Source organism: Orbicella franksi, chromosome 3, assembly GCF_964199315.1.
Source record: "Orbicella franksi chromosome 3, jaOrbFran1.1, whole genome shotgun sequence".
Taxonomy (NCBI): Eukaryota; Metazoa; Cnidaria; class Anthozoa; order Scleractinia; family Merulinidae; genus Orbicella; species Orbicella franksi.
Window position 1 is genome coordinate 12931736 of NC_138147.1, and position 23490 is coordinate 12955225.

Here is a 23490-nt window from a genome sequence, read left to right on the forward strand (position 1 = left end):
CAGTCTTAATCTCTCCTACTGATTGCCTATTATTGACTGTGTGTAGTGTCATATATCTTCTCTAGGTGATCGGTTTTTCAGTTGACCTGAGTTGCTAACTTTTAGGGGAAATAAAATGCTGATGAACCACTTTTGGGACTGTTTTGCGATACCCAGTTCAACTTCGAAAGTCAGAAAGATCCGTATGTTTGCCACCTTTAGGTCGCAATTGTAAGTTGAAAACGCATCGCATCTGATCATGATGAGATATATTTTTCGGCTTACTGCCGGAATAAGAACAGACAGCATTCGCAGGGCGCCTGGCTATGTTCACTTCAAATCTGTCAATATCCGTTCTGACCAATTGGTGTATGAAAATTATATGGACGTCCACTACAGTGTTAGCCTTTAGTAACCCGGCAGGGAGGGGGGAACTCCCGGCATACAATGAAAAGGCTGGGGATGCTCGTTGTCTCGCTTAGCGGTATAAGTCAAGGAGTCTGTTACCACTTAGAGTGTTCAGGACGAAACGCCACTATCCGTAGCTGTCAGAACATCTTTTAGAGTGCACTCGAAGAAATAATCAGGAGCGAGTCCAAAATAATAACTAAAGTAACACTAAAAGCGTGCCAAATTTACAAGTTTGAATTTTTCACAAGATGTGATTCACAAACCACACTCTGACTAATATAAAAGTGTAAAACCATAAATACTGGGAACCAATTCATTTTCTCGTGTGACTTTTATAGTTGTAAAGCGAGAAGGCAGTCGCTTCAGAAGAATTCGAAGTTAGTAACTATCACCCTCTATAATCCTCTAGATTACATAAATACAGCTGTGAAATAACAAGGGTACATACTGACAAACCACTGTGATCTTTAATTAGCGCAAGTACATTTCTTATGAAACTCATAGAAGGCAAGAATAATTTGTGGGTTTTTTCACATCTTTGTACATGTGATCAAAATAGACTTGATCAAAATGCTTCACTTGGACAAACCCGACGAAACTGGGCAAGAAATAGGGAAGTGTGAATTTCCAATATGCCAAGCATGGTTTACACCAAGCGAATGAAAAACACCCTGAGTTTTCTCATAGGAAATGTTGGTGGCAGTATCATTTATATCCATAAGTGCTTCGCCCAGGCATTTACATGAAGAGAAGAACTGTAAAGCCCAATGCCGCAGCGCTAGGTGATTGAAAGTGGCCTTGGACATGACATAACCTTAAAAGGCTGTATTAAGTACTGCACCTACTTTATGCTTAGTTCAGTGTAAATTGAAATTCACAAAATTGTCCTTTTCGACAAGTAGTGCCTGTTTCTGTTCTGTTACTGTAAAAAAATGTGACTCCAGAAGAATGCTCAATACGAAATGGGCAACCACTCCCATACCAGGAAAATGGATCACGGATGTGAGCTTCAAAACAGTATTTGATGTCAGCTTCTAAAATAATTGGCGGCTCAAACGCGATGTCAAAGCCGTGATAATCACCTCCTTCACTCTGGATAACTTCAGACATAATGTGCCTGTTTTGGTTGCCAGAGCAACACCAGTGGCATAACTTACCTTAATTGTCACTGAATACCCATTACTTTCGCTTCCAAATAAGCGCACTGAATATAGCTTTATCTTTTTGTCCACACAAACACCAAGTGAATCGGACCAGGATAAGGAATACCCCCAACCTTTACATATTTTTCCTGGTCGAAAACTGGTTAGTCGCTGACGAGGACCAGCTCTTGTGGATTCTGTGAACCCAACTGGCAACTTCAGTACAGAATTAAAATACTTCATCATGTCACTTAACTCTTTCTTTGTTAGATTATCACAGTCGATGACGACATCGGCGAATTCCTTTTCTTCCATCACAGGGAAACGAATTTCCTTAACGATCCGTTCTCCAAGGATCCTTCTCTTCACAGAACCTTCTGCTTCTATGCCTTAGTTTTCACATTCCTTTGATGCCCACCAATCGACAGCTTTGAATAATTCCACCTCCTTCACATTCAGCGAATCTCGTTCGACTAATGCCTCCAGCACTGATTTCTCGATTGTCACGAAATCATCCGATTTCACAGCTTCGTCCGCCTGTTTATTGATCACTTCCCAACAATACTCTGATATCACGTTCCGCCATCTTGGATTGCGTGCTGCACCAAAACGAGGCTGGACGGGCATGTTATTCCCCACGTTTGCTTTTTCAATATGGAGGAAAGACATGTTAGTGCCGCGTGGTCGAAATCTCTTAAAGATATTTCGTTTTTTTACTCATCTTTCATCGAGAAATGACTCGAGAAGGACGGAAAAGTCCCAAAGAAAGTGATTACTCGTGGCTATAGTAATTTCTGCGAAGGTTACATCTTTGATGTCGAAGGTAAGTTTCAGTCCCGTCGAGTTGTTTTTGCTCTGGGAGAGAAATTGTACTCGAAAAGTGGTGCGATTCACGCAATTTATGCTTTTTGGGGCATGTTTTTTTCCTTCGTTTATGCCTATATTGGAAGATCGAAATCCCTTGTGATTCAAGCTATAGTGTTGTATACTTCCATAGTCACATTTTACTTCCAGTAAAACCTCAAGACGCAGGAGTCCTCGTAAGAGCTAAAAGCTATAAATCCCAGCGAAAAAATGAAGAGCCATGGAGCGTACAGGTAATGATAGTACCTTATTGTTTCGTCTGAGCTCGTACCAATCCAACAAAAATGTGTTAAGTTTCCTTTTAGGTGTACATTTTTTAAAATTTGCTTTAGTTTATTGAACTGCTAAGCAATTAAACAAAACAATCAATGTGATTGAGTTAAAATATAAAAAAGCACACACGCATTGCAAATCAGAAAAAAAAACACATTTTAATTTTTTTCTTTAGGTTGAAATATCAAAGGCTGTAGAAGTTAAAATAACCAGTACCTCATGCAGCTGTGAGGCAGGAGCAGGGCTCTGCAATCATGCAATAGGGCTGGTATACCTCATTGAGCATTACAGAAAACGTGGTTTGAAAAGTGTTCCTCCTGCCATGCCCAAAACAAGTCTTCCACAGACATGGCATGTTCCACAGAGATCAGCAGGAATCAATCCCCGCAATGTACAAGAGGTGCTAGTGCAGCAGGTAAAACCTCCAAGCAGTGATCCTCCAGCAAAAAAGAAAGTACGCAGGATAGATGGGGTACAGTCCACTCTGTACAACCCCATTCCAGAACATTTTGGGGAGCCTAAAATTATTGATTCCCTGAAAGACATATTCAAAGAATATGAAGACATGCAAATAAATAGTATTATTCCCGAAACTAACAGATTAGACTTTGTGGATAGTAAACTGGGAAAAGTAGCTTTTGGCTCAGTTATCTCATACCAGCAGCGCCAAAACACAACAAATGATCCCAAAATTCACATGAACATTGATGGACCAGAAAATCCACCAGCGTTTGATGTGCCATCACTTGGAAACTATTATTCATTTGTTCCCACCTTGGAAGAAAAAAACTTTATCGAAGGACTCAGTGTCTCATTAGCACAATCTTGCTTATACGAGGAAGAGACCAGGGAGTAGTCTGACACACAGAAGTGGCATGACTTAAGGGCACAGAGATTATCTTCCAGCAAATTTAAAGATGTGTGTAAACGAAGGGCTGACTTTGAATCACTGGCAGTCAGGCAACTGAAGAAGACAGTGCAAACTGCAGCAATGAAGCATGGCATAAATACTGAAGAAGAGGCAGCTTCTGCTTATGCTGACAGTGGAGATTGCAATGTTTTCCCTGCCGGGATTGTTATCAACCCATCTTGCCCACATTTGGCTGCCTCTCCAGATCGAAGAGTCTATGATCCCTCTGAAAACAATCCCTGGGGGCTGCTGGAAATCAAGTGCCTTGTTAAGGAGTCAATCTCTGAGTTGCCTTATCTAAAATGTGTAAATGGAGTTTATAAACTTAAAAAAACACATAGCTATTACTACCAGGTCATGGGACAGATGTTGTTGACTGGCTGTGAATGGGTAGATTTTTATGTCTATTGTAAATCTGACTTTCATTTAGAAAGAGTGAGAATTGATGAAGAATTTTGTTCAGAGATGAAGATGAAATTAGATAAGTTTTACTTTGAATACCTCCTCCCTGAACTATTAAAAAAAGCAGGGGCATAATCTGCATAATTTGTTGAAGAATATGTAGAACCTGTACCCCAAATTTTTAGCTTTGTAAAGGAAGAGGTGTAAACCACGAAATGTAAACAACTTTCATCAATGAACTTTCAGCACTTTATTTGGCACTTGTTTGTAAGTACCTTGTGAACTGCGACAACTTTCATATTACTGAACCAAGCTTTGCTGAGAAATTTGCAGTTCCTCAAAATGTCCATACTCTCCCCCATAGAACAGATTGTAAATGCCTTGAGGCGAAGGGGAAGTAGAGGACATTGTTTGTGTTACCAGAAGGGGGAAGGTGAAAGAGGTCTTAGAAAAATCTCATTTTTGAGGGAGGTATGGATATTTTGTACATCTACATAATACTAACAGGCAAGTTATAGGTTCAATATAATGGACCTCTAAAGTTTGTAAGAAGACAGCAAATGGTCCAAATTTGGTTTACTGAACCAGCTTTGTCAAAAATTTGATATTCCTTGATTCGTCGAATTGCCCGTTCAACATAAATACGAAGGCGGGCAATCTGTTGTGTTTCTATAACCTCTTTAGAGGTGAACTGCAAAGACCTTGTTCTAGACAGGAAAGGAGGGATTGTCAAAGTAGCTTTTTTGGATTCCAATAAATCCTGAATCAGGAAACCCTTATCTGCCATTACCTCGTCTCCTTCTTCAAGTAGTGACAGAATTCCACTGCGTCTTGTAATTTCTTTGTCCGATATACCTCCCTGATATAGAGAACTTGCAAATGTTACAGAACCGTGAGGAGCAATACCAACTAGGCATTTTAAGGTGTTATGAGACTTGTATGTAGAGTAAAATTCTGAGTTCAGAACCTTAGAGCTAGGCCTTTGGACCTTGATTTCAGTACAGTCTAGGATGACTCTGGTTTTAGGGTAAATGGTTTTGAAGCATAACGAGCCAGACGTTCTTAGCAACCAAAAAACAGACCTGGGATCCCGTGGAGATGTAGAACTTTTAGTCCTACATCTCCACGGGATATCTAGTGGCTTACAACATTCCAGTGTAATCATATCCCTGTCGGTGATCGTTTATGTTCCACAAAACGCGTCAAGTTTTGCACGAATGTGTCATAATCCTAAAGTGTGAAATTATATTTACTGTAAGACAATTCCATCGTGTCAGAAAGATACAAAACATTTTACTAGTCGGCGATTCGGGAAATCGCGCGACTGACGTGAAGAATTTGGATTAAAAGAAAAAATAACGTTGAAACAATGTGTTTTCTAGGTTGGGGCGCAAACGCCAGTTTAAAACTTAGACTTTTTGATACATTTCTTACTCTTGTAAAGCTACGGAGCACGTATAGAAGAAACGTTTTCGCTAATCTCAGTTATCACTGTTATTCAGTAAGCGAAGAGACTATGCACAGCAGCCCAGAAATGTCCGAGAGTCAGAAATGTTCTCAGATTTTCCGCGGAAAGCCTAATTGAAACCTGTTTACGGTATTCTCTGTATACATGTTTGTTGCTTAGCGATTCCAAAAATAATCTGAATTTTCTAGTATTCGAATTCGAAGATCATGTGCACCGACACTTTGAAAATCAGCTAATGTTATGGGCAGTCAGGAAATTATCTCAAAAATTATGTCAAAGCTCTCAAGAGCGATAGAAATCTCGAGTACATGATGTAATTCTTTACGAAAAATGCCGACCGATTCTGGAAACAGCACGACGGAAAAATCACTATCACGATTTTGTTACATATCCCGAAGCGCTCAGCAACTGTATTGCATGGACTTAAGCCTGGATGAACCAGAAAGGATATGTAACATCTTCCTATAATGTCACGCACAACGGAAAAATAACTATGGCGATTTTGTTACATATCCCGAAGCACTCAGCAACTGTATTGCATGGACTTCAGCCTGGATGAACCAGAAACGATATGTAACATGTTCCTATAATGTCACGCACGACGGAAAAATAACTATGACGATTTTGTTACATATCCCGAAGCGCTCAGCAACTGTATTGCATGGACTTCAGCCTGGATGAACCAGAAAGGATATGTAACATGTTCCTATAATGTCACGCACGACGGAAAAATAACTATGACGATTTTGTTACATATCCCGAAGCGCTCAGCAACTGTATTGCATGGACTTCAGCCTGGATGAACCAGAAAGGATATGTAACATGTGTCTATTATGTCACGCACGACGGAAAAAATAACTATGACGATTTTGTTACATATCCCGAAGCACTCAGCAACTGTATTGCATGGACTTCAGCCTGGATGAACCAGAAAGGATATGTAACATCTTCCTATAATGTCACGCACAACGGAAAAATAACTGTGGTGATTTTGTTACATATCCCGAAGCGCTCAGCAACTGTATTGCATGTACTTCAGCCTGGATGAACCAGAAACGATATGTAACATCTTCCTATCATGTCACACACGACGGAAAAATAACTATGGCGATTTTGTTACATATCCCGAAGCACTCAGCAACTGTATTGCATGGACTTCAGCCTGGATGAACCAGAAACGATATGTAACATGTTCCTATAATCTCACGCACGACGGAAAAATAACTATGGCGATTTTGTTACATATCCTGAAGCACTCAGCAACTGTATTACATGGACTTCAGCCTGGATGAACCAGAAAGGATATGTAACATGTTCCTATAATGTCACGCACGACGGAAAAATAACTATGGCGATTTTGTTACATATCCCGAAGCACTCAGCAACTGTATTGCATGGACTTCAGCCTGGATGAACCAGAAAGGATATGTAACATCTTCCTATAATGTCACGTACGACGGAAAAATAACTATGGCGATTTTGTTACATATCCCGAAGCACTCAGCAACTGTATTGCATGGAATTCAGCCTGGATGAACCAGAAAGGATATGTAACATGTTCCTATAATGTCACGCACGACGGAAAAATAACTATGGCGATTTTGTTACATATCCCGAAGCACTCAGCAACTGTATTGCATGGACTTCAGCCTGGATGAACCAGAAAGGATATGTAACATGTGTCTATTATGTCACGCACGACGGAAAAATAACTATGGCGATTTTGTTACATATCCCGAAGCACTCAGCAACTGTATTGCATGGACTTCAGCCTGGGTGAACCAGAAAAGGATATGTAACATGTTCCTATAATGTCACGCACGACGGAAAAATAACTATGGCGATTTTGTTACATATCCCGAAGCACTCAGCAACTGTATTGCCTGGACTTCAGCCTGGATGAACCAGAAACGATATGTAACATCTTCCTATAATGTCACGTACGACGGAAAAATAACTATGGCGATTTTGTTACATATCATAAAGCACTCAGCAACTGTATTGCATGGAATTCAGCCTGGATGAACCAGAAAGGATATGTAACATGTTCCTATAATCTCACGCACGACGGAAAAATAACTATGGCGATTTTGTTACATATCCCGAAGCACTCAGCAACTGTATTGCATGGACTTCAGCCTGGATGAACCAGAAAGGATATGTAACATCTTCCTATAATGTCACGTACGACGGAAAAATAACTATGGCGATTTTGTTACATATCCTGAAGCACTCAGCAACTGTATTGCATGGAATTCAGCCTGGATGAACCAGAAAGGATATGTAACATGTTCCTATAATGTCACGCACGACGGAAAAATAACTATGGCGATTTTGTTACATATCCCGAAGCACTCAGCAACTGTATTGCATGGACTTCAGCCTGGATGAACCAGAAAGGATATGTAACATGTGTCTATTATGTCACGCACGACGGAAAAAATAACTATGACGATTTTGTTACATATCCCGAAGCACTCAGCAACTGTATTGCATGGACTTCAGCCTGGGTGAACCAGAAAAGGATATGTAACATGTTCCTATAATGTCACGTACGACGGAAAAATCAATATCACGATTTTGTTACATATTCCGAAGCTCTCAGCAACTGTATTGCATGGACTTCAGCTTGGATGAACCAGAAAAAGGATATGTCACATGTTCGTATGATATGAACGAGCGAGGGAAAAATGACGATTTTGTTGTTGTTTTTGTTTCCTGTAGTGTCACGCATTACTGAAAAATTATGTGGTTTTTGTAAAATATCCTGTAGTTCTCGGTAACGTAGAAATACTGCGTGGACGTTTGCGTTGGAAAACCAAAGCGGATTTATAATATGTAGCTACATGGTGATTTTACTATATATCTGGATTCGTCTTTCAGAAAACTGGTGTACCATGGACTTCAGTTTAGGGTCTAACCCACGAATGAAAATAATGATTTAACATTTTAGTAGCTATCTAGTCCCCATTCAATCTAAAAGCATGACAATGGGTGTAAGTTATGATACAAATAAAATATTAATCGGAAGACTTAACTTGGTGCGGTTGACTTGTTGAGTTTTGAAGCTGTTGTCTTGATTCGATGCTCTGGGAGGTTGGTCACGGGCAGCGCAACCTGAAAACACTTTCTGGTTCTCTCCGTCGTTTTTGGGTGAATGAATTCATGTATAAATCAATCGTGGCTGGCGGTTTCGTTTGGTTTTCAACAACTGTTTTATGGTTTAAGCGAAAACCAATCCAAATGTATAGTCAGGGCAGCTCCTTTGTTTCCCTTCCCGTGAAAAGAAAACCCACGCGCCTTCTTTAACTCCTCAAGGCAGATTCGATTGGAAACTGGCTCAATTTCACACAAATGCGTCAGAGAGACACCATATCTTCTAACTCAGAGGCACATCTCGTTTTGTGTCCGTTTTCAACGACCGATGACGGGTTCATTCGAAGTCGAAGTCTTTTTTTTATATATGACCGCGCAATATTCCCGCGTTATGAAAATTTATTATAAAATATCAATTATGTGGCCAGATCATATCTGAAAATAACCAGGTTACTTTTGTACACAATTACTCTCACTGAAAGCAATTATCGCTAACCACAATAGAACCGCAAAAGTCTTGCGATGACAGCAACCTAACAGATAAATGACATCACCCCATAGCAACCGGACCTGGCGAATTTTTGAGCTTCCGGTTAGCTCTGGCTCGTGATGAGTCAGGCATACTATTTTTTACCTGAGCAGTTTTGGGCCAGATTGGCAATTGGCCAAGCATTGTATACAGGAAATTCACCCAAGTTAAAATAACTCTGCTAACAGTACTTGTGCTAATATTGAATCTTACTCCCAAGTCTGTCTCTAGCAATCCTAATCTTAGCCTTATCATAAACAAAAACAATTGGTCATAGAGTGACAATGCAAAATTACCACTGCTACGCCTTCGCTTGAAGTTTTCTTTTCCTCGATCACGCTGAATCTGGGACCATTTTATCATAGTTTTGGCATATGGTTCAACCCAGCTATAAAAGCTATCGAATCGTTCTTTTGATACAAAGCCTGTGTAAAATGTCAGCAATTCTGAATTCTTGGAAATATTTTCAGCGCAAAACTTTGATTCTTTGAGATCTTCCACCTCCTGCTCTAAATCGTTGATTTTGGCTTTCAAGATTTTAATTTGTTCCTCTGCACTCCGCTCGGCGGGCTGAATGTTTTTGTTTTCCAGTTCATCTGTAGCTGTTTCTTCTATTGGCTCATCACCAGCACTGGCTTCCACCACTGCTGATTCAGTCACTTCTTCTAATTCGACATCCTGCCACAATGAATCACCGAAAGATTGTCGTCGCTCCTCCTGTGCTTGCTGTTCGTTCACACTTTTTAAGTTTTGTAGTTTATTTTGTGGGCGTTCTTTACTGCTCTTGGTCCATGCAAACTGTGATGGCACAGCTCCTGCTTTCAGACGTGTAAGCCCTGTTATAGTTTTATACATGTCGCTTGGCTTGAAGTGAGCTGAACACACCAGAGTAGAGCCTTTCTTGACCTAGGAAAAAAGTTTAAAACTCCACATTAAAATGCTGATAACAAGAGAGAATCTCATAGAATATCGATAACCATTTTCGAGCCAATGAAAACAAACAAACCGGTTCCACGTGAATGAACCACGTGCGTTTGACAGCTCTGGCCAGAAGCGCTTCAGTCGAGTAATCTAGGTTAGATAATTGACTGCATTTTATCTGGATATGTATTGACTAATTATTCCATGAATAGGAAGCGGGCTAACTAAGTCTTAAATCTAGAAACTCTTAACATCGGTCATAAGTAGAACTTGTGCGTTTGACAACTCGCTGGTCATGGCTCGTCGCACTCACCTTAAAAAGCGGCCCTTCATCTCGCTTTATCGCGGCAATCCACTGAGATCTCTGTGTCTTGTTTGACGGAAAGTTGAAAAAAGACAAATTCTTTCCACTTTCGTTTCGTTTGTCGTTGGTACAGCAATTTACACAACAATGATCGTTAGCCATATTTGCGTGGTATCTCACTCAAAACCCTTGTCACACAGCGCTTCAAATGAAAGCATGCCCGTCCAGCCTCGTTTTGGTACAGCACGCAATCCAAGATGGCGGAACGTGATATCGGAGTATGATCCTCCAGATCTTTCTCTTTGTACTTCTGTGCGTCTGGCAACACATGGAACACGTTGGACGCATCCAAGTTTTTTCGAACGACCTCCGCGCATATGTCAGCGAGGGAAGGAAGCATGTATTTCTTGGCCAAATACAGCACTTGCATGGCATTGTCTGCGTTTAAGTTCACTTCATCGCTGTACAAGAAACGAAACATCTCCGACAGGCTTTGATGATCGCAGTCAGAGATATCGATTGAATCTTTCTTCTCGGCCAATTCGCCGTAAAACATGGCATAAAATACTGGACTACTGATCGCCAACAAGAACTTGTGAGCTGGAATTTTCTTCATACTTTCACCTCCGCCTTCAGAGTCGCGAACGACAAATTTCACATCGCCCAAGAGTTCTTTGTTAAACATAGGCACGCAAGGCGTGCAAGAGTTATTTTTTTGTGAACTAAACGTCTCTGAGATAGGAGCAATCATGGAACTGTTTACAGTAATGATGTGGTTAAGGTAATTCCTCTGAAATAAAAGTGACAATAGATTTTTGTTCAAACTTTGTCCACTGAATATTTGTCATATGATAACTTCAATTTTGAAATAAAAAGAGGGGGGTATCCATGCTCATAAAGGAGCACTGAGGCATTGAAATTACCCCATTTTGGCATTATTTAATGCTTATTATAAGAACGCATTCCCAGTAATTGTACAATCTTTGTGAACTCAGACTCATAAGAACACGCATTAAACTACAGTCAATACATTGTGTCGGAAACTAATAAACATTTTAAGTTTGATTCAGGCAGAAAGTTAAATCCTTGATTAAAAATTTGAACCAAATTTCTTGACGTGGTTAACGACTGCAAAATAGAAAAGACCACAGTGTATCTGCTATTTTTCTTATTTATTCAATTTTCAGCAATAGAAATTAGATCAGCCTTTTCTCACGCAAAGCATATGATTAGTTGATTACAATGACTGGAAAACAAAAATTGGGATGCCCGTGCTCGTTGGTGAGCTAGAGCCATTTTTCAACTGACAGAGCTCAATATCAAGGCAAATCCGTCATGTTTTCAATATGCGCTTGCACGAGCGCGCGCTAATGACGCCATAAATTATGCGCAGTAAGGATGTGCAATGCAAATGTTAGGAATGACCTTAATTTGACAGGTGTTTTTGGTTGCGATGTACAGCAAGAAACAAACTGGGAATTTATGATGTGCATACGATGTTACATCGGTAATGGTAAGATAACTAAATAGAAAGCCATAAAATGTTTGACTGAACAAATTACAGTAATCTGACACGTCTCCAGATAAATGTAGATACCATCTTATTTTCTAACAGGCAATTTGATTCGTTCTTTGATACAATCCACACTGTGATTGGTGTGACACGCGCACATGCATAACTCCCTCACTCACCGATCACATAACCCTTCCGAACCCTCAAGAGGAATTTTTGCTCAAAAACACTCAAGTTAAGAGAACTTTTCGCATTTTATACGAGTCGTAAGTTTACCCTTTTTACACAACATAATGCAATAACACTTTCTTCACCGAAAATAGAAAGAAAGAGTAAAAAACTCTCTGACACGTTGAAAATCTGATTTAATTAAATTGCACTTTAACTTGGTGCCACGCAGTCTTCAAAGAACATTTGAACAGTTTTCATACTTCTTACCTTCAAAAATATCGGACTGAAAAGAATGTCATAAAATGCCCATCAAATTAAAATATTAAACTGCTACTGCAGAGACGTAAAAACACTCTAGAAATGAAAGCTTCTTTTTTGTTTAATATCCTGGGAACAATAGCCGATAACTTGTAAGCTCTAATTGAATTTACTCCCATATGAAAAACAAAAGTGTCGAGTTACCATTTGCAACTAAAAATAGCAAAAATCTCGCGGGAACAAGTGGTGACGATTCGTCAGCTCTAATTGAATTTAATACCTTGTGAAAAACAAGAGTGTCAAATTACCCATTGTAACTAAAAAATAAAAATATTTCGTTATATTTGCATGCAACAAGAACAAAACAATCGTTATCTGCACTTACTATTGTAAACGTTAGAAATGCTTCAAATCTAAATAGTCTCGTCTCCTCTAAAACGTCCTAAGAACTAGAACCGACGATTCGTGACCTCTAACTGAATTAACTCCTTGTGAAAAACAAAAGTATCAAGTTACCCTTTGTAATTAAAAATAAAAATATCTCGTGCCATTTGCCTACTACTAACTCATGAGCTGCTTCAAAACTCAAGACTCATCTCGTTCATAACTAGCCACCATTACGCTGAAAATTATGCACTCTAAAACAACCCAATGTACGTATGTAACTGTCACACTCCCCTCCAAACCGGACTAAAAATCACAAACCGGCAACATACACGTCAGTCTATATTTTTCAATTACCAAAGTCCTTGTGTTTATACATACCTTGTGTTTCTCACATACCATTTACCTTTACAACAAGAAATTTGGTTGGCTGTTCATAGTAGATCCAATCTGATTGGTGTGACATACATACATCTCTCACTCACTCACTCACTCACTCACTCACTCTCTCACTCACTCACTCACTCACTCACTCACTCACTCACTCACTCACTCACTCACTCACTCACTCACTCACTCACCCACCCATTAACCCGTCCATAACATACCCGACGCGCCGACTAAGAGGTATTTTTTTTTACAAAAAAATAACTCAAATATGAACTTGCATCTTTCTCTGATTGTACATCTAGTTGTCACACTCCAAAGATCTTCACTTCTTACATCGAGAGACATGACTGAATGATTAAGCTTGGGTTTGATAAAACTTAAGATCGATTCTTTGGTTGAGATGAAACTTTCGTTTTCGGCGACCCAAAGTGTCACGCTAACGTCACGCAAGTATGAAGACTCCACATCGCGGGCTCAATTTTGTATTCATATCTCCGTCGAACTTGACCGAGTACGAGGCCCAGTGGGGCAAATATTTTTACGCTGTTAGTATATGTAATAGGACTACACGCTGTCCAATTTGGAAATAATTGGACGAGAAAAATTCCGAGGCCGGAGGCGGAGTCCAATTTGGCAGTCCTCGGAATTTTTCTCATCCAATTATTTCCAAATCGGATAAGCGTGTAGTCCTATTGCCTGTTAATTATATAGCATCCAAAAACAGATGAACAAGGCAAATATCAAGCCTCAAGCTTTCTTTCCTTCACTCCTTCACTCCTTCACTCCTTCACTCCTTCACTCCTTCACTCCTTCACTCCTTCACTCCTTCACTCCTTCACTCCTTCACTCCTTCACTCCTTCACTCCTTCACTCCTTCACTCCTTCACTCCTTCACTCCTTCACTCCTTCACTCCTTCACTCCTTCACTCCTTCACTCCTTCACTCCTTCACTTCCCGTTAGACATTTGGAAACCCGGGGGGCGGGGACTTCCATATGAAAAGGCAAGGGATGCTCGTCGGAAAATATGAATTTAACTCCTAAGAGAGAGTAATGTGGACGTTGCTTGAGCTTCATTAGACCCCTAAAAGATACCACTTAAAACGGAAGAGGTTCGATCACTAGCCACTGTTCAAGAAAGGACCAAGCGTGCACTCTTAGACCCGACTCGCGTGCTCGCGAGATCAGCGGAAATCAAGCCTGAAAACAGAAATAAAAGTGGTATTATGATCACATTTTTCCCACTCGATTTTCTAGGTGTATCACATAGAATAAAAACGCCGTTTACTGTTTGCAAATATCTGCATTAGTTCTGGAGATATTAGGTTTAAAAAATGTGTAAAATATGCAAATGAGATGACTGATGACGTCATACATTCAACCCAATTTTATGTCAAGTATATGAATAGAGGTATCTTGTTCAATTTGCAGCGCAGACCATTGAAACTTGGTAGGATAATAGTTCTACAGGAAACACACCTACGGCTATAAAAAATTCTGTTCCCATGGCAACTCACTTTTTTCCAGTCCCCACCCACTTAATTTCAATATGTTAGTGATTTTCAGCTCGCAAACCATTAAACGAGGCCACAAACTTGAGCTAACATATTTATATGCTCGCTGGATCATGCATATGAGGCACCATTTGCAAATATCAAAATGGAATGCCAAAGGTAGCCAGAAACGCCTTTAATATTAGCGAGATTCTGAACCCAGTATTTTGCCATGGTAACCAAACTGTTAAGCTCATATTGTGGAGCACATTTAGTAGAATCTTACTGCAAAGAATCAAACATTTCTGATACAAATTGGCTGAGGTATCTTTTTTCATCGCATTTGATCAAAATTTGGTTGAGTTTACGGCGTCATCACTGGGCTAATTTGCATATTAAAAAAACTTGAATATCCCTGGAACGAAAAGAGATATTTGAACATAGTAAACAGCATTTTTCTTCTCACACATGCTACTTGTTTATGTTTTAAAATGGCTGCGATAGGAAAGATGCGATTTTCGTCATAGTACCACTTTAAATGAGAGCGTTTCGTTTATCATTATTTCCTCGAGTGCACCTAAAGGATACTTTGACGGCTAAAAATGGTGACGTTTCGTCATCAACACCCTAAGTGAGACCAGAATCCTTGATTTGTACGCGAAACGACGAGCATCTCCGACCTTTTCATATAGGAGTCCTCCCCGGGTTTCGAACATCAGCCGTCTAAGGCCGTTTTACAGTCGCTTGCAGCGTGTCAACTAGTTATTTTCAATAGGTAGAAGGCAGAACGATTTTTTTCATTGTAAGGAAAATACTTATGGTTCTTCCTTAGCGATTCGATTCAGGGAAAGTCTTCGTGGTTTTTCCTTCACAAACCTACGTGATATTGTGAGTTCGAAAGCAATCGACATAAACGAATGATTGAAGGCTCCAAACGATTTTTTAACACAAGAAACGGAAAGACAAATGCTACCATTCGGTAAATGGTTTCTTGATAGAAAAAGAAAACAATCAGTAATCACCACTAGGATTAATTAATTAAGTATTTATTTACGTACCGCAGGCTCAAGTGTTTCGCTCAGTCTATACCTCATTTTTAACCAAACAAAATTATCTTGCCGTTTTTGACTACAGCACAAGGAAGACAAGTACGGATACATGTAATGTAAAACGTGTAGGCAGGCCTGAGTAACAAACAGTTCCTTAACGTTGAACTTTTTCATTTTGCAAATATCACAACAACGATTATTAAAAGCGATAGCGGCCCAATTTTACCGGAGGTAACTATTTAGAGCCGATCGACTACACTCAAATCGTTTAATTTTTCTCGTAAATCGGGAAACACGCAGTCCGCAATCTTCTTCAGCCATTTCAGGTCAGTAATTATCATTTATTTGTCATTTCTTCCGCTAATAACGTTTCATATTTAAACCGTCTTTCAGCCGTTTACATACAGTCCCGGTCAAAAGTCTTGGGACGCTTTGTACTTTTGCCACAATATGGTCTTTCTGTCCACCTCCTCCTCCCCACCCTCAACACAATAGTGATGTTGATTCATCCAAAGTAGACTCGCTATTCCAACATTGCTTTGGGGGGGAGGGTGGTTCTGAAAATTGACTTCCCACTTCAAAAATAATAATGGTTACGTCTCTACTTGCTACACTGCGCTTACGAGACACAACAAGGTCTATACAGCTGTCCACGGTTGCAATTCTTTACTTTCAGTTTGGACTCTATCATGTCGTTTCTACTTAATAATCAACCATGCTTCAGTGTTGTTTCTATTTTACCTGATCAGATCTTTTGCAGATCCTACGTAAACCGGCAGCATTGTCGTTTGCGGTCTCTTGCGTCATTGTATTTAGTCACCAGTTGGCATTTTGTCAAGTGTCCCAAGGACTTTTGGCCAGGGTTGTGGCATGTTGAATGATAGGATGTCGAAAGATGTCGCCTATGCACGTAACACTGAAAGCGGGTGTAATGTTCGTTAATTGACTGGAACATTGATATATTTTATTTTCTCTTTTTTTATTGCAACAATAACATTACACTACATCCAAAAATTACCTACTCTATTCTTACAGTGCTAACGTAACTTACGATTTTTAAATCGTAAGTTGTATTGTTAGTATTGTTACAATACTAACAAAACTTACATTACTAACATTATTTCCAATTTATTAATATCTTACATCACGTTCATATAGGACGGTAGCTACAATAGGTGACTTTATTTGTGACTTAGATTTATGTTTCTCACCTTTAATTTTATTTCTCTAAGAAGGAATCCAGATAAAACTCTTCCTCCTTCCTTGAAGCAGTTTATAAATAATATTTGGCTATAATCTGCAGAAGTTTAAGCCAAGACGACGAGCTAAGTTATCAGTTACAACATATATTACAGTCAAACCTTTATTAGGCGGCCCTTGCTAGTGTCCACAGGGTGACCACTGAAAACATGTCCCCTCGGAATTCGTCTTAAAAGGGTATTAAAATCCGTCAGTATTAAAAGACCTTGAAAGGGTCAGTTAGCATTCTTGTGAACAGTCGATAACTCTGAAATACTGTATTTCCATAAAAGATTACAAGTGTATGATGTAGAGAGATTTAAGTATACACTAACCGTATTTATATTGATCGACGAACCACGTGAAGGTTTAACAACCGAATAACAAATTAAAATATTGCATTTCTGTGACAGCTCAGTTTGTTGGCAAACTTAAATGACCAATCTACTAAAACGTGGACAAAAAAATCAGGCATTCTATTTGCAGTGTCTGTTTTATACAAGTTTCTAACAATAAAAATGACCACAAAAGGTTAAGGTGTCCGTATCCGCTTAATAGAGGTGTCCGTTGAATACAGGTATTTTTTTACAGTAAATGTGGGGGAAAAAATGGGACTTACACTGCTGTCCGCTTAATAGAGGGTGTCCGCTTGATATGGGGTCCGCTTAATACAGGTTTGACTGTATTTCATTTTATCGAGAGTGATCGTATCTCCGTATTTGGAGTTCCACTAATTAGTCAAGAGACCAAAAAAGCTGAGCTTCAGAACCGGTAACAAAAAGATGGGTTAACGTTTGTCTTTCGCCACAGAGGCCGGGTGACATTTATAATGTTCCTTGATTGAATCTCTAAAAAGTGCATGTGTCGAATTTGAGTTTATTTTCTCTTCAATGATTTGTTTGCAATGGCCAATACGCCTGTTTTGGACCAAATATTCCTTTTGAGCAGTAACTTAAGGACTTTTAAAGATGATTTTCAGTCCGTACTGCGTAGTCTCAGGACCCCAATGTTTGTGAGTCTCACTCGATGGAATAGGAATCAATGCTATTCGTTACGAACCTCTTACCTTATCTATGGGGCATTTTAAATTCTTTTTAATTTTCCAGCAGTTTCTTTGATTTTTCCAGGTGTGAATTTGTGTCATCAAGTGAGAAAGAACGAAGCATAAAGCTTCGCAACCATAATGGCGGTTGAAACTAGTTGCGAAATGTTACATTTTGTGACGTCTTACATCAAGAAGACAAAAAACGCAAACAAATTCTGGAGGGTGCGCAGTATTGGAAATCATCTTTAACATCGACAAAGTCACAAACCTTACATTCCGAGTATACAGGTGCGCATTACATTTGAATGAACAACAGCACATTTAATTTCATATAACAAAGCACGTAATTGCGACTTATATCTAGTTCAAAGTGAATTCAAATTCTAAAAATTGTCCTTCCTCATTAGTTGTTGGCCCTGCTCCTGAATCGTAGAAAGCAAATGTTACCCCAGAATGTTCTATAACACACGGACAATATTTCCCGTACCAGGAAGGTTGACCCCTAATGCAAGCTTCAAAACAGTATCTGATCTTTGCTTCTAAAATAATTGGATGTTCAAACACGATATCAAAGCCGTGATACACTTCTCCTTCACTCTGGATAAGTTTAGACAGGAAAGTGCCTGTTTTAGTTGCCAGAGCAAGACCACTGGAATCAGTCACCGTTAGTGTCACAGAATATTCATTGTTTTCGCTTCCAAATAGACGTACTGAATACAGCTTTATATTTTTGTTCACCGAAACAACTAGTGAATCAGAACCGGAAGAACACCCCCTACCTTTATACATTTTTCCTGAACCGAACCTGGTCATTCGATGACGAGAACCAGCTCTTCTTGATTCAGTGAACCCCACTGGAAACTTCAGTACAGAATTAAAATACTTCAACATATCGAATGACTCTTTCTTTGTCAGTACATCACAGTCAAGCACGACATCGGCGAATTCCTTTTCTTCCATCACAGGGAAACGAATTGCTTTAACGATCCGTTCTCCTAGGATCCTTCTTTTCACAGATCCTTCTGTTGCTAAGCCTTGCTTTTCACATTCGTTTGTGGACCAGCAATCGACAGCTTTGAATAATTTCACTTCTCTGATTTCCAACGAATCTCTCTCGACTAATGCCTCCAGCACTGATTTCTCGATTGTCACGAAACCATCCGACTTCACAGCTTCGTTCGCCTGCTCGTCGATCACTTCCCAGCAGTGATCCACAAGATCTTTCTCTTCGTACTTCTGTGCCTCTGGCAACACATGGAACACGTTTGACGCATCCACTTTTCCTCGAAGGAACTCTGTGCACTTGTCAGCGAGGGAAGGAAGCATGTATTTCTTGGCCAAATACAGCACTTGCATGACATTGTCTGCGTTCAAGTTCACTTCATCGCTGTACATGAAGCGAAACATCTCCAACAAGCTTTTATGATCGCAGTCAGAGATATCGATTGAATCTTTCTTCTCGGCCAATTCACCGTAAAACATGGCATAAAATACTGGGCTACTTATTGCCAACAGGAACTTGTGAGCTGGAATCTTCTTCATACTTTCACTTCCGCCTTCAGAGTCTCGAACGGCAAATTTCACATCGCTCAAGAGTTCGTTGTTTAACATGAAGTTGCATCTTTCTCTGATTGTTGGTCTAGTAGTCGCACTCCAAAGATCTCCGCTTGCTACATCGAGAGACATGATTGAACTTTTAAGTTTGAGTTTGATAAAACTTATGATCTCTACTAAGATGCTTTCGTTTTCGACGGAGTCACGCTACCGTCAAGCATGTCCAACCCATGTCTACGGCTCCTCATCGCGGGCTCAATTTTGTATCCATATTCCCCAGTCTTCAAACTTGACCGAGCAAGAGGCCCAGTGAAGCAGATATTTTTATGATAAAAATGTGTGCAAATTATTGTTTCTATATGTATTTGGTTTTTAAGTTTTACTACATTTTTGCTGTCCATTTAAGCGACATTTTTGATCCAAGTGAAGAATGATCATCGCAGTTAATTAACTGCAGAAAATTAACTGCGATGATCATTCTTCACTTTCATCTATAACCGCAGTTCATATATGAAATATTTCATATAAACTTTACATCATTTCACACCTCACGGGAAGACATGAACTCAATTAATTGACCTCGCTCCCAATGTGTGGCTTCATAGCTCAGTTGGTAGAGCATCGCACCGGTATCGCGGAGGTCACGGGTTCGAATCCCGTTGAAGCCCTGATTTTTTTCAGGCTTCTTCTTTCCAGTTGCTTAAATTGGAAAATTAACTGCGATGATCATTCTTCACTTTCATCTATAACCGCAGTTCATATATGAAATATTTCATATAAACTTTACATCATTTTTGATCAAGTTAGGTTCAAAGACTCCCGTCTTTCAATGCACCAAAACTGATCGACCTTTACCTGGTGCGCTATAAATTTCACTTAAAAAACGTTTTGCGATATTCTGGCAGACTTAAGTAACCTTTGTTCTGTCTTGATTACGTGAAATAAGCAATTCGTTAACATACACTCATCAGCTACTTCTGCAAGAGGGAGATTGGAAGATTTAGTCTTAGTTCTCTTTGTGATGTCAAACACTAAAAACAAGATTATCCACAAACAAATAAATTCTAATTAGTAGAATAAGTACTTTGAAAACTGAAATTGAACGCAAGTGTCTGCTTATGTAAAATAGTTAGAAATTTTGCCCTAACGTCCAACAGCGCTTTATCGCCAGACTAAAGGCTACGCAGTTTTGCGTTCATGTAACGATTCTTTAGCAATCTATTTTCTCAACGTTCAAATTTCTTCATATTGGTATAAAGTTAGTTTCTCTAGAGACTGGTAAGTACATTTTAGGGTAAAAAGTCTGCTCTAAGCCTAGTTTATCCTCAGTGATTCTTCCCCCATGTTTTGTTTGCGTTCAATTTAAAGTTCTGCTACTCCTCTCTCCCCAATTTGAACCAGGTCTGCTAGGCGGTAGAGAGGACGAGAGAGGCACCGCGATGGCAAAGTGTCTAGACATAGAATAGAACACAAGAAAATTGACCAGGAAAAAGACAAAGGAAAGGACTAAATTTAGGATCAGATGAGAGCAGTGAGAACGGGAAAAAGTCTAGCCTTATCATAAAGGACCCATGAAGTTAATTGCCAGTGGCTCTCTTGCTCTGTGTAAGGTCATGTACTTCATCTGGGTGATCAGTTTCTCAGCTGATTTTTCTAAGTTGCAAAACTGACCTTTAGGGCAAATAAAATGCTGATCAACAATTTTTGGGTGCTGGAACTGTTGCAATCTTGATAATCAGAAAGATCCATTCATTTAATGTTTGATGAACACTTTTAGGTTGGGACTGAAAGGTGGAAATGCATCCCATCAGTAAGAACTGACAGCATTCAAAGGGTAGCTAAGCTGGTCGCAAATCTGGCAAAATCCGCTCTAATCTGGAATTTTCCTATGAAAATTAAATGGATATTAAATGCTAGTTTAGCATTAATTTTACTGTCACCCTTGGCACCTGGAAGTAATTAAAGCACCACATGGAATTCAGCATGATTTGAGCTTCCCGTCTTGTATTTTTTTATGTACTCACCGCCCGCATACCAAATCTTCTCGGTTCATTTCTTATTTTCTTGCACGTAAATTAAGTATAGCCCATACACTCATGCAATAAACTTCAATGAGGCTAGTTGCGAATGAATTTCCTCAAAATCAAACGCCATTTGGATGTGATTTGTAACCTGTCTTTCTTCCTCGAAAGAAAAAAAAATTAACCGAGAGGGAAGAGGAGGGGATGGAAGAATGGCGACGCTCCCTTGCTACATTAGGCTCCGGGGGCGGAGCCAATGTCGATCTATAAAATAACATTTGACATTCTCAAAGAGCATCACAATGAACACAATGACCAGTTGCATTGCAAAGAAGTTGCAAAGTATCTCCGTTGAAGTTTAGTGTCCAGACCTTTCGCTTCAATAAAACTTTGTTTAATACCTTAGAATTTTGACAAGCTTTTTGATCACCGAAAGTAAAAGGACCACTTTATTTGAAAGTTATTTGCTTTTATTTACTCGAAATCCACGTCCCCTTAAATTCATGAATTAACTGGAATATAGATATATTTCATTATTTTTCTCTTCAGTCATTTGTTTGCAATGGCCAAGAAGCCTGCTATGGACTAGATATTCCTTTTGAGCACTGATCTAGGGACTTCTTTATTGGCAAAGTTACAAACCTTATACACCGGGTCTACGCATCACCTTCCAATGAAAACAGGACATTCCGAATAAGCACGTAATTGCGACTTATATTTAGTTCAATGTAAATTCAAATCCAGAAATCTATCCTTTTTGAGAATTAGTTCGTCCTGTACCTGCATCGGTCCTAGTGCTTCACTCTGGATAAGTCCAGACATAAACGTGCCTGTATTTTAAAACAAGCACGTTTATGTCTGACATTTTTAAATGTTAGAACAACACCATTGACATCAGCTACTTTTAGTGTGACTGAATATTCATTGTTTTCGCTGTTAAATAAGCTCACTGAATACACTTTTGTTTTTGTTGTTGTTGTTGTTGTTGTTGTTGTTGTTTTTTGTTTTGTTTTGTTTTTTGACCAAAACAACAAGTGAACAGGAAGAAAAATACCTTCAACCTCTACATATTTTTTCTGACCCCAACCTGGTCAGTCGCTGACGACAACCGGTTCTTGTGGATTTTGTAAACGCCACTAGAAACCTCAGCTCAGAATTAAAATACATCATCATGCCGAATGACTCTTTCTTTGTGAGAATAACCCAGTCATAAGCACGACATCGGCGAATTCCTTCTGTTTCATCACAGGGAAACGAATTGCCTTTACGATCCGTTCTCCAAGGATCCTTCTTTTCACAGAACCTTCTGCTGCAATGTCTTGCATGCTTTTCACATTTCTTTGTCCAGCAATCGACAGCTTTGAATAGTTGGTAAGTTGGTAACGTACACACGTCGATCAGCGAGAACAGAGGTTAAGCATGACGTTTACGGCAAACGGCAAAAATGAAACTTTTGCCGTCTGTCTTCAGCTGTCTGTACAGTGGAGTGAAAATATTTGTATTTGCGGTAAATAGTAGGAGACATTTTTCTATTTTTAAGTGATTTATTTAAGGATCAGAAGAAAAGGAAAAAAAATCAGAGGTCATCTTTGCCGTTTGCCGCCTGCCGTAACTTTGTCATGCTTGAACTCTCTAATGTTTAAAAACATCGCTGCTTTTGCAAGAGGGGATTTGCCTATTCAGTCGAAGATACGCATGTAATGTCAAACACGGAAAATAAGATTGTTTTCACGGCAAGCAATAAAGTTGTAATTAGAATAAAAGTTTTGGAAAATTGTAGGTGAGTGCTTGCGTTAGGTAATTAGAAGTACCGTGTGTCTGCAGACATAAAATAATTGGACATTCTCACCCTTAACTCTGACCGACACTTGACGGAACACCAGTCTAACAGCTTGGCAGTTTCGCGGGGCGTATGTTCAGTAACAGATCACAGATGACGTCAAAATGTGCTAAGAACAAAAAAGTGGCACAGAAACCGTTAAGTGAGTGAGTATTCTTATGTTCTAACCACGCCCCACTCCCAGATTACTCTCCTCCGAGTGAGTCACTTGCTGAACAAGGCATTCTTGATTTGTA

The 23490-nt window shown here is 39.5% G+C and overlaps 1 protein-coding gene and 3 pseudogenes across 2 annotated transcripts; 1 reads left to right on the forward strand and 3 right to left on the reverse strand.

Annotated features, from left to right (window-relative positions):
• Positions 1-1242: 1242 nt before the first annotated feature.
• LOC145482321 (BTB/POZ domain-containing protein 6-like) lies at positions 1243-13396 on the reverse strand (annotated as a pseudogene).
• On the forward strand, positions 2187-4116 carry LOC145480402 (uncharacterized; annotated as a pseudogene). Its single transcript, XR_014048513.1, has 3 exons — positions 2187-2355; positions 2547-2629; positions 2845-4116. The product of XR_014048513.1 is annotated as an uncharacterized LOC145480402 (transcript).
• Positions 9169-10516, reverse strand: LOC145483040 (uncharacterized; annotated as a pseudogene).
• A 3812-nt stretch (positions 13397-17208) lies between the features above and the next one.
• Positions 17209-19531, reverse strand: LOC145483041 (BTB/POZ domain-containing protein 6-like). The gene has a single exon (XM_081461661.1). It carries the CDS (start codon positions 19523-19525, stop codon positions 18200-18202), a length of 1326 nt encoding a protein of 441 aa, XP_081317787.1. The 5' UTR covers positions 19526-19531; the 3' UTR covers positions 17209-18199.
• Positions 19532-23490: the final 3959 nt, after the last annotated feature.